The sequence below is a fragment of the Rhinolophus sinicus genome, linkage group LG06 (genome assembly GCF_036562045.2).
Source record: "Rhinolophus sinicus isolate RSC01 linkage group LG06, ASM3656204v1, whole genome shotgun sequence".
NCBI classification, from domain to species: Eukaryota; Metazoa; Chordata; class Mammalia; order Chiroptera; family Rhinolophidae; genus Rhinolophus; species Rhinolophus sinicus.
Window position 1 is genome coordinate 31,043,896 of NC_133756.1, and position 12,928 is coordinate 31,056,823.

The 12,928-nt window shown below is 40.7% G+C and overlaps 1 protein-coding gene across 1 annotated transcript in view; it reads left to right on the forward strand.

The window, feature by feature from the left end:
- Nucleotides 1-10,731: 10,731 nt before the first annotated feature.
- PGM1 (phosphoglucomutase 1) overlaps nucleotides 10,732-12,928 on the forward strand; it is a 54,330-nt gene continuing 52,133 nt past the window's right edge. The window contains exon 1 of the mRNA XM_019731548.2: nucleotides 10,732-11,200. Within this exon, the coding sequence (XP_019587107.1) occupies nucleotides 10,955-11,200 (246 nt within the window). The 5' untranslated portion in view covers nucleotides 10,732-10,954. The remainder of the gene's footprint in view (nucleotides 11,201-12,928) is intronic.

Sequence of the window (12,928 nt, forward strand, 5' to 3'; positions counted from 1 at the left end):
AATTTGTACCAACTGGACAGACAGTTAACCAAGTTTACTATTTGGAGGTGCTGAAAAGGCTGCATGAAAACGTTAGATGACCTGAACTTTTCACCAACAATTCATGGCTCTTCCATCACGACAATGCACCAGCTCACATGGCACTGTCTGGGAGAGAGTTTTTAGCCAGTAAACAAATAACTGTGTTGAAACACCCGCCCTACTCACCTGATCTGGCCCCAAATGACTTCTTTCTTTACCCAAAGATAAAGGAAATATTGAAGGGCAGACATTTTGATGACATTAAGGACCTCAAGTGTAATAACAACAGGTATGATGGCCATTCCAGAAGGAGTTCCAAAATTGCTTTGAAGGGTGGACTAGGTGCTGGTATTGGTGCATAGCTTCCCAAGGGGAGTACTTCGAAGGTGACTGTAGTGATATTCAGTAATGAGGTGTGTAGCACTTTTTCTAGGATGAGTTCATGACTTTTAATTGTCTAACCTTCATATATTACATGAGTTATAATAGAGAAGTAGTAGACCTGATCTCTGTCCTTAAGAAAAGAGATGATCAAATGAGTTACATGTTAGCCTATTAAGGAATAATAATAAGTCTCAAGTTAGTAAACATTGATCATTAAGCATAAACCAGTGATGAGGTTATGGGAACAGAAGAGGAAGGGAAGGCTTGTCCAATTTGGGGGAGGGGTAGGGAGATAAGATTCTCTTGGAAGACTGAAGAAATGAAAGAGGTGTAGTTTGAAACTAAGTAGAGCTTTGATTTGTTTTTAGTTATGCAATACATTGTAGTTTAAAATTTAAATATAAAAGAGGCGCATTGTAGTAACTATTAAAGGAAATGATTCATGGGCTTTAAACTACTGAGAAGTACTACTGTAAAATATTAGATTAAGTTTGATAGAACAAGTTTGGACAAGTTGGAAAGACTAGTGTGGGATGGAAGAATCAGGGGGACAACTTAGAACTTTAACTGATCTTAAGGGATAAGAGAGATTTAAAAGGGGGGTAAGGGAAAGAAAATTTCAAGCACTTTTTTCATGTTTTTCACGTTTGCTAGAATTTCCTGTATTGTATATCTGCCTATTAATATCACAGGCAATAGGCCAATTGATCATATACTTACATATATATATACATATATATACATACATACCTATATATGTATATAAGTGTAGAGCACTGCTTTAGTTACTGCATATACAGAGGTTAACAAGTTAGACATTGTTCCTGCTCTCATTTTATATATAGTCTATCAAAAAAGATAGGCTGTGAACAAGTATTACACACTGAACCTTTAACATACATTTTTTAAATGCCTCCATCCTTCATGGAGCCTTTAATCCTTTCCCTAGTCCAGGAAAAAAATGATTCTACTTCTTAAGCTCTATTTTAAAACTAATACTTTCTTTTCTGTGAGTTTTAAATTTTACAGTAAAAATTATCACACAATAAATTTGACCTTATCTTGGGAGGGGGACAAGGTTGTATAATTCTATTTACACATGTATAGATCAATTTAAACACCATTACAATCAGATCAGTTCTATCACCAAAAAACTCCTTTGTACTATACCTTACAGTCACATCCTCCTCCTCTTACCCTCCAACACACACACACACACACACACACACACACACACACACACACACACACACACTCTGTCTCCTAGCCCCTGGCAATCACTGAGCTGTGTTCCATCACTATGGTTTTCGCTTTTTGAGGATGTCATAGAGGGATCACGCAGTATGTAACCTTTTGAGATTGAGTTCTTTCACTCAGTATGTCTTTGAGAATCATCCAGGTTCTATCAATAATTTGTTCCTTTTATTCCTGAGTAGTATTTCATTATATGGGTGCATCACAATTTGTTTATTCATTCATCTGTTAGGTTGTTTCCAATTTGGGGCAGATTAAAAGAGCTGCTCTAAACATTCATGTACAGATTCTTATGTGAACATACGTTTGCATTTCTCTAGAGTAGATACCCAAAGGTTGCTGGGTTATATGGTTAGTATATGTTTAGTATATGTTTGACTTTTAAAAAAAAACACCTGCCAAAGTATTTTCCATGATGGCTGTACCATTTTGCATTTCTATCCAGCAATGTATGAGAGTTCCAGTTGTTCTGCATCCTCATTAACACCTAGTGTCAGCAGTACTTTTTGTTTTAGCCATTCTAATAGATGTGCAGTGGTATTGTTGCAGAAAAACGGCAAGGACCGAGAAACTCAAGCAGCACGCAGAGATTAGGGAGAACACAGCTTTATTACGCAGGTGGGCTCAGCGGGATCCTTCCCAAAAGACTGAGCCCCTAATAAGGTTTTGAGCAGGTTTTTATGGGTTGGGGACTTCCTTGAGTCGGGGAAGGGGTAGGTGTCGTCTGGTGATTGGCTCAAGGTGTGGCTTGGCGGGGGTTATGCGGAATTGGGCTGGTGATTAGGCTGGGGACTTTTCTCTCCGCTGGGGCCACCATTTTAGCTCAGTTCCACGTGGCAGGGAACCATTTTAAGGTCAGTTTCCCCAACAGTATCTCATAGTTGTTTTAATTTGCATTTTCCTAAGGACTAATAATGTTGAGCAACTTTTCACATGGTTTCTTTGCCCTCTGTATATATCCTCCTCGGTGAGGTATCTCTTCAAGTCTTTAGACCATTTTAAATTGGGTTGTTTGTTTTCTTACTGTTGAGTTTTGAGGGTTCTTTATAAATTCTCTATATATCTTTTGTTGGATATGTGATTTGCAAATATCTTCTACTAGCCTGTAACTTTTTTTCTCTCTGAACTGTATCTATGGAGAGCAAAAGTTTTTTTAATTTTGATGAAGTCCAATTTATCAGTTTTTCCTTTACAGTGTTTGGTGTCAAGCCTAAGAAGTTATTGCCTAATCTCAGGTCACAAAGATTTTCTCCTGTTTTCTTCTAAAAGTTGTATAGTTAATTTTATCTGGTACATTTATACCTATGATCTATTTTGAGTTAATTTTTGTGTCAGTTATGAGGTGTAGGTTGAGGTTCACTTTTTTTTCAATATGATATCAAGTATTCCAGCACTATTTGCTGAAAAGATTATCCTTTCTACATTAATTTGCTCTTGTGCCTTTGTTGATAATCAGCTAACCATATAGTTGCATATATTTGTGTGGGTCTGTTTCTGGACTATTATTTTGTTCCATTGATCTATATATCTTTACTTTAACAAATAATACACTGTCTTGATTACTGTAGCTTTAAATGTGGTAAGTCTTATAATCAGGTAATATGATTCCTCTAATTTCATTGTTCGTTTTCAAAACCATTCTAGCTATTCTAGTTTCTTTACCTTTCCAAGTAAATTTTAGAAATGGCTTGTTTATATCTGCAAAAACTCTTGCTAGGATTTTGATTCATATTGTGTTAAATGTATTGATCATTTGGGGGCAACTGACATGTTTATTGTGTTGATGCTTCCAATCCATGAACATGGTGTGTCTCTCCATTTATCATTTGCATTTTTTTTTATTTCAACAGCATTTTATAGTTTTTAGCAAACAATTTTTATACATCCTTTATTAGGTTTATATCTAAATATTTTATGAGCTATTATAATTGTAATGTGTTATTTTTACATATTGCGGATTCAATTGACATTGTTGAGCATTTTTTGTGACTATGTATATAAAGGATATTGATCTGCTGTTTTATTGATTTCTAACGTCTTTGTCTGGTTTGGGTATCAGGACAATGCTGGCCTCATAAAATTAGTCAGAAATGTTTCCTCCTTTTGTTTTCTGGAAGAAGTTGTATAGAATTGGTGTTATTTCTTCTTTAGATAATTGCTTGAATTTGCCATTGAAACAGTCTGGGTGTGGAAATGTTTTGGATGTTTTTAAGTACTGATTCAATTTCTTTAACAGTTATGGGACCGTTCAATTTATTTCATCTTGTGGGGGTGGTAGTTTGCAGTTTTGGGAGAGTTGGTCCACTTAATGTAAGTTATCAAATTGATGTGCATAGATTTTAAAAATTGTTCATAGGATCTGTAGTGATATTCTCCTTTTTATTTCTGATATTAGTAAAATGTATCTTCTCTTTTTTCCTTTGTCAGTATTGCTGGAGGTTTATCAATTTTATTGATCTTTTCAAAGAACCAACTTTTAGTTTCATTGACTTTTCTCTATTTCTATGTTTTTAATTTCATTGATTTCTGATTTTATCTTTATTCTTGTTTCTTCTTGCCTTGCATTTATTTGTTCTTTTTCTAGTTTGTTAAGGGAGAAACTTAGATTATTGATTTGGGACCTTGTTAATACTAGCTTTAAATATAAATAACTTTTTGTGGCTTATCTTTTGTTTCTTATATTTTATTAATTTGTATACATGTCTGAACTCTTCTATTTTAAACTCCTTAAGTACAGGTATCTTAGGTAATTAATCTGAACCTACCTAAGTATCTTGTACTGTGTGCTTAGTGAGAATTTCATAGATGGTTTGAATGGAATGATGGATGGATGAAAGGAAAGTAAGTGAAGGCCATGAATATAAATTATTGCAAAAATATCTTCAAAATAAAGAAAAATATATAACAGGAACTACAAGAGTCGGTAATGTCAAGGGAAGGAAACAAAATAATTCACTCGTGAGGAAAAATTGCTAACACTAGTCTCACCTACTGCTGATAGGGAGTATACAGAATCTCAAGGTGCTATACAGAACACTCACACTGTGTTGCGTCTAATACTTCCTTGTGGATGAAACAGAGAATTCTGTTTCCTAGACAAGCCAAGGGAAAAAAATTAATTTGTTCAGATAATGTAAGCAAAATAATAATTTAGAGTGAAAAGGAGTGGTGTCTCCTAGTAATCTGGGACTGGGACTATCATAAGAAGTGTAAGGGTGGAGGGTAATGTGGTATGAACCACGAATTAATTCTCTTTTGGGCATGTAAAGTTTGAGGTACCTGTCTTGCATCCAAGAGGAGGTACAGAATAAGGTATTAGACATAGCAGACTAGAGCTTAGAAAACAGACCTGGCCAAGAGATATGAATTTATAATCATTGGCATAGAGAGAGCATTTGAAAACATGAGAGTGAATGAGATCACCTAGAAAGAGAATATAGAGTACGGGGGGAAAAAAAAAGTCCAACACCAAGTTCTGAGAAACCAACATATAAAGGCCAGGAACTGCAGTGGGAAAAAGTTAGTCTTTTCTACTCTGGTAGGAGAATTTCCTTAGGAATATCAATCCAGCAGGAAGATTTAAATGTGTTTCCTCTATACGCCACCCAGCCTTCCATAAACCTGAGTTCAAATCTATTAGGATACATTCAAAGGCAAGAAAAATTTAGTTCTTAAGCAAGTTATTAACATGCAGTTTAGGAGCCTTCCTGTAAGCCAAATCATTCAGAGTTTTGTTAGGTTTGATCTAGGTCAAGGAACAAGCAGTTGGCAATTCTGTGAAAGGCTTGAAGGATTTCTCTGCTTTCATATACAAATGTGTATAAATGGGAGGTCGATTAAATCCGGGCCAGATAAATATACAATGATGGATCAAATCCCATTTCCAAATACAGTGCTCATTAAAGACAGCTTTACCTTTGCATTTAATCTATCAGCAAGTGCTGTTGACTCTACTTTCTGAAAATATCTTGAGTCTGTTACTTCTATCCATCTCCCTTGACTTCAGCCTAGTGCAATGCACCAATTTTCCACCTGCCCATCTGGTTTCACTTCACCCACTTTTTCCCTTTCATTCATTGACATAGCAGCCAGAGTGATCTCTTAAAAAAAAAGCTATTATGAGCACAGTACGCGTATTCCTCTTCCTAAAAGCCTTTTGGCATGCTACAAGGATGAACCTTAAAGACAGGTGAAACAGCCAGACACAAAAGGACAAATATTGTATGATTCCACTTATGTGACACTAGAAAAGTCAAATTCATAGAAAAAGAAAGAATGGTGGTTTCCAAGGGCTGAGGGAAGGAGGAATGGAGTTTTACTGCACAGTTTCAGTTTGGGATGATGAAAGTTCTGCAGATAGTGGTCATGGTTGCACAACAATGTGAATGCACTTAGCAACTGAATGTGTATTTAAAATGGTTAAAGTGGTCATTTTGTGTTATGTATGTTTTAGTACAACAAATAAACACCTTTTGGTTGTTCATTACTGTTACGATAAAGATAGATTCCAAAGCTTGACACCATCTAGAAGGCCTGATGGAATCAGGCACCACTGTACCCCTTAATGTCCATGCTCCAGTTACACTGGCTCCCCTTTTAAATCCTTGACGATACTAAATTTCCTTCTTACTTCAAAGCTTCTCCCTTAATATTTCCTCTCCTGGAATGGTGTTGCCACACAGCAGCCTACCTGTCTGTCTCCTTGTACTTGCCCCCAAAGAAAGGAGAGTCTGCGAGACGGATCCTTTCTGGGACTTTGCTTAACCTTTGTGTTTGCACCTTATGTCCTCCTGTTTGGCCCCAAAGATGACTGGACAGTCAATGACGGGTACGACTTTCCACGTGGAAAGCAACCTAAGACAGGCGCAGTCGAGTGGGGATCCACTGGAGAACCCATGGGGTTCATAGAGGTGGGCACAGCCCCCCACCTTCCCCAGGCTAAGGAAAGCCTCTGCCTCTGTGACTGCAGTCCTCCCCAAAACCTGCAAGGGAAGTGATTCAATGATGTGCTCTCCATCTATTCATATGCATATAGGTATTGTCCCTTGGGGAAGTTGAGATTTACAGTGCAGCTGCCTGCAGGCAAGGGTGATTGGCTTGAATCAGTTTCCTATTATGGTGTATGGAATTCACAGATCTTGAGATTGACAAGCTTTCTCCTTTACTTCCCCACCTAACTAATAAAAACTGATGCTAGGCCCGATTTGGGGCATCCAGTCCTTGAGACTGGGGGTCCCTTGGTCTGCTTAAACTCTATTTATGACTATTGTCTTTTCTTAACCCTGCGCCGCCCTCCTCGCTCCCCACAACTCTCGTCGCGTGGGACGTGACAATGGAATACTTTTCCTTTTCACCTGGCCAACTCCTACTCATCCTTCTAGTCCTCCACTTATGCATGATTTCCTCCAGGATATTTTCCGACGCCCTCCAACGATAGACCCTCCTAGTTAGTCTTACAGCACCCATGCTTCTTTGCAGCACTTAGCACAGTTGTTATTCAGTATCTGTCTCCTCCAACATAATGCAAGCTCGGTGAGACCAAAGACCACTCTGACTTGGTCACCTAACACCTTTCAAAGCGCCAGTGCTTAGTAGAAGTTCAGAACGTATTTGTAGAGTGAATGTGAATGAATCAATACATGAATGAATGAATACTATCTAAAGGATAAAGAACAACTTGTTAATGAAATTAGAATTACCACTTAAAAGAAGTATTAAAAAGGAAAAACAATTTTATATAAGACAATACAAATTCCCTACACAACACATAGAAAATCCAGGTAAAGCACAAAGGAAATGAAAGTTACCCTATTTCACAACCCAGAGATAATAATTGTTACATATCTTGATATATTTCCTTATAGTCCTTTGTGTGTATGTGTTTCATAAGGAAATAAAACACTCAAGTGGGATAACACTGTATTTCCAATTTTGCTTTATTTATGTTATTTACTTAGACCCATGTTATAGGTAATTCTGAGTATCGTTTGATAAATCTTTGCATCTTGGATTTTTATTAGGATTAATTAGATATACACTATGAACATGAAAAAATATGAATCACAAAACAGATGAAAAGGTTACACATCTCACCATAATTTATCTGTGCAAGAAAGACAACTGACTTTTTCTATAGCAGCTTAATGTTTTCAAAACTTCATGCTGTTCTGGTGGCAGAGACTTAGATTTCTGTGAACAGATATACATCTCTCAGTCCATATTTAGGTGTTCAGGACATAATATTTATTTTTCTAGAATTCATCTTGATTTCTATTTCATTTAGCTGAGAGAGCCCATCTGGGGCTACCATGAAGTAGTTAGTTTATACAGTGCCAAAGCGTTGGAGAAAAAGAATACCTGGCCTGATACCAGCTGTCTGTGGAGGCTCACAATCATCCTGTCTGATTCTTGTCCTTGGTCTACATTGTCAGGAATTCTCATTTGTTTCTATGGGCTCTTCAGGTCAAATGGATTCTCTTCCTACTGTAGTACCATATGTGAAGTCAGTTTTGAATGCAGGTAGAACCTATGACTATGATGCGATTTCACTTCCCATGATTGTTACATTGCATGGCAAAGGGAGATTCTTCATCTATGTCTAATCTAACTACACAAGGGTTTTCTCTGGATGGTGGCAGAAAAGAGTCAGAGATTGCAGTCATGAGACGGACTGGATGCAGGGGGCTTCTAGAAGAGTGAACCCTGGATGACAGCCAGCAAGGAAACAAGGACTTCAGACCTTCAACTGCAAGGAAATGGATCCTGCCAACAACCTGAATGAATTTGGGAGCGGATGCTTCCCAGAGCCCAGCCTCCCCAACACCTTGATTTCAGCCTTCACAAACACACACACACACACACACACACACACACACACACACCGAGTATTCAACCCATCCAAACACCCAGACTTCTGACCTACAGAACTGTGATAATAAGTGGGCATTATTTCAAGCCGTTGAGTCTGTGATAACTTGTTACATAGCAAGAAAAGTAATACAAGGAGATTACATAAAGGCATGGTTACCAAGAGACCAGGCTCATGGGACCACCTGCCACAGGAGCCCAGCCAAGGTCGGCAGTCTTGCCCAAATGAGCAGACCCGCCCAGTTAACTCATAATTTCATGAGCAATAATAATAAGAGTGATTGTCATCAGCCACTAAGTTTTAGAGTGGCTTGTTATGTAGTTAAAGCTGTTACAACTTCTGAGGTGAGAGAAGTATGGAACAATTCCTCTTAAATGAAAAGCCCCATCCTACTGAAGAATACAGAATGAACATGGGTTCTGAACTTGAACCTGCCACTTTATAATAATGAGTTATCATCCACTTTATGAGTTACCATTTGAGCACTTCCTAGTACTGTGCTAGGAGCTCTATATTCAGTATCTGATTTAATCCATACAACTCCATGAGGTAGGTATTTCTAAGACTCAGTGATTCTATGCTATATTTTCATTTTGTGGAGTTAGGTAACTTTGATTACATTCGCCATTATATCAATTCTCTGGCCTATAAAATGGGGTTGATTATACTACTTGATTCACAAGATGATACTATTCTATAAGCTTTGTGAATTTCTGTGTAAATATTACAAATCCTTACCTGGATTTAGTTTTCACATGTTATTTGCTCCTGAAACTCATCTATTGTGACTATTATCAAAAACCATATTTATACTGACATAACACCTATATTAACATGTATATCAACACTTGATTTCTGAGTCAGCATTCATATGCATCTGTCACGCTCCCAGCTTGATCAAGATATACACTAACCATTAAAAGGGCAGGAAAGAAAAAGGGGGCATGAATATAATCAAATTCGCAGATTAAGGATAAATTCTGGTTTTGGATTTGGGGAGGGGGAGCTAATATTTTTTGAGGACCTCTGTTTCAGGCACCATACTAGGTGATTTACTTACATCAGATGATTATAATTGAATGTGTTTGGAGGATGAGTAGTTTCATGCGTATCAGGTGACTCTACTGTGCATCCACGGTTGAGAACTACTGACATACAAAACCCCCAAAATTCTTGCAGAAATTCTCTAAGATAGGTTTTATGTCCATTTTATACAAAAGAAATGTATGCCCACAGATATTAACTAACTTTCCCCAGGTCACATATATTGTTAAGTGGGAGGAAAAAGCCAGTTTTTCCCCACTTCACCGAAGTGACACAATTCTTGGCCAGAGGAGACAATCACTCTCACCAAATCAAGGGAGATGCTAAACTCAAGATTCCTACTAAATAATCGCGTCCCTTTCATTGACTGTATCCTCCCTGATTTGCCTGCGGTGTCACCAGAACCTCCATGTATCCTCCATGAACCCAGCCCTTCTTGATCTCATCACCAAATTTCTATTACCTGAATAACTGGCATGTTCTGATGGTCACCATATTCCATCTTACCTTATATTTGCACCTATATTTACCAAGGCCTCCCTGGACATTTATTTCCTAGTTGTCAAATCTGGTGACACCGCAGGCAAATCAGGGTAAGAGCCCTGGTTTTGGAGCCACACTCTCATGAGTTGGCGTCCTGCATGTACTTATCTCTATGGACTTGACCAGCCATTCTATTTTTTGAATCTCAGTTTCCTAAGCATAAAATGGGGTGGGGGGAAACCTTATGCTTTAGCAAGGATTAGAAACATTATATTCAGTACACCTTAGATATTAGTACACCCACCCTAACCAATGGAAGCGTGTGGTCCATCAGTAAAGACAGTAGGTCGAATTAGACCTTTAGAGTTGACTTCTTTTTCTAACACAAATACCCTAATGTTTGGAAAGAATGAGGAGTCATAAAATCTAGCTAAGGGTGGCACTTCTACCCCTTCAGGTTTCCAAAATTTATTTACACATGATAGCCAAACCACAGGAAATTGTTATACTTTGTATTTTTCCCACCCTCTCTCAAGTTCTTGCCCTACACCAACCTCTACCCTTCCATTTAGGGGTGGAGTTACGGATTTCATTTTATAGTGGTTTGGTTTGGTTTGGTTTGGGGGGGGGGGCCGGGGAGGGTACATCAGAAAGGCTCCACCCATTTCTCCTGAGGCCTGGAGGTGTATGCTCCTCTCTACCCCTCCCTCTCATATATGCCAGGAGGTGGGCTGGAGGCTGGGGGAGGGTTGTCCCCTGTCCCTTTAAGGGCCGAACGCAACCGGGAGCCGGCGTTGCCCCTACCCCGCCCGCACCCTCGCCCCACAGCAGCTGCAGGCACTGCTCCGCCGCCCCTCGGTTAACAGAGTCCGCTCCCTCCGTAGGAAGCAAGTCGCCACCATGGTGAAGATCGTGACCGTTAAGACCCAGGCGTACCCGGACCAGAAGCCGGGCACGAGCGGGTTGCGGAAGAGGGTAAAAGTATTCCAGAGCAGCCCCAACTACGCGGAGAACTTCATCCAGAGTATCATCTCCACGGTGGAGCCTGCGCAGCGGCAGGAGGCCACCCTGGTGGTGGGCGGGGACGGCAGGTTCTACATGAAGGAGGCGATCCATCTCATCGTCCGCATCGCCGCAGCCAACGGGGTAAGGGACGCGCCGGTGCCTCTGCGGCGAGTGCCCGGGCGCGCGGCCGTGCGCTACGTGCGGCCGGTGTCGCCCGCCCTCCTCGTCTCGCTTAGGCCGGGCCATTTCCGTGGGTGGCGGCTTCAGTCTCCACCCCTTGCTCCTCTGCGCTCGCTCCGGCTGGCCCGAAGGCCCGGAGGAGGTCGCCGTGTGCCCCAAAGTGGCCACTTGGCCGTGGAGAGCCCCGGTTCCGACTCCCTGGGGGCGGCGAGGCGCGAGCGGGGGAGCAGGGCTTGACCTTGGGGAGCCCGCCTCCGCCTCCTGCCCCTCCCTCCTCTCCTCGTCCCTTCCTCCCTTCCTCTTTCCCTCCCCGGGCTTCTGACATTTACGTTAACCTTTCCTGCGGCTGAAGATACTGTTACAGAGCGGAGTGCAGTCGCCTTAACCCAGAAAGGTTAGAGGCCGCCGCCTACTTCTGAATCCCCTCGCAACTCGCTGGGGTTGCCTACTATTCTGGTCTGGGACTGGTGCTTCCCCCTGGCTCCCAGCCCGACGCTGCTCGGCAGGGGTGGAGGATGCACCCGCCCCCTGGTGCGTCAGGCCTGCAGATGCGAAGAGGTGGTTGCAAAGTCTCGCTCTCCACCCCCTAGTTTGCATTGGGACTGAGCTACTGCCCTTGCGAAGCCAGGTTGCTGCGGCTCAGGCTTTTGAAAAGGATAACTAGTCTTTGCCCAGTGGTGTTTCAGGATTCGTTCCACCGAGGAGACTGGGGCTGCATATTCATTAGAAGAGAAACTACAGACCCATGGGCGCTCTTGTGCAAGCAGTCGTGGCAGGCCAGGAAATGAATGCACCACCTTCCCTCGCCCCTCCTCCACCGCTAAGGCACGTTAACTGACTTAATTGGGCAGATTCACTCGGATATAGAGTGAATCTTCGAAATAGATTTTGCAGTAAACGATATATGGAACGGTGGATTTATAAAATAGATAAATCGGGGCTGATCACTCACTTTCCCTAAAGAACAAGTTTTGTTTCTAGATTTAAAATAAATTTTGCCTGATACCCAACTCTTCCGAAACTTATTCGCTTTAATAATATTTTTATTCATTTTAGTAGTAGTTTGTCTTATTTTAGTAACGTATTGAGTGCCGTTTTGCCGAGCTTCATGAGGTGTCTTGGGGTATCTCATTTATGCTACTGCAGCTCTATGAGGTAGATGCTATTATGGGAATCTGGACGTTGCCAATGAGGAAACAGAAGCTTAGGCAGGTTAAATAGTTTACAGGAACTGTAATGGCAGCACTGAGAATCCCGTACAGAACTTCAGCAGCTTCTGGGAATGAAGGAACACTTAAATCTAAAGATCTGTTTTCCATTAGTCTCCACTATCTGAACGGGACCCAATCCACATCTGCCTACCTGGGTCAAACATTTATAAGTATCAATGAGAGAAGATTGTCTGCATTTGTTTCCTTCATGCTCCTGAGTTTTCAGACCACCACAGCTTCCCTTGAAAGAACAACCCTAGCTGTATCCCAATGGATCCCTTCATTTCCTTGTTATCACCTGTGTTGAATTTGCATTTCATTCATTTCTTCATCAGACGCTGAGCCATGTATAGAGAAATGTGTGGAATGAAAAGACAATTCAGACACAAGACTTGTCCTTAAGGAACTTATAGCAAAGTGAGACTTGTAGGGATTCACCTGGAAAATAGTCCATTTGAGAGTTGTGTGGGGTAGGAAG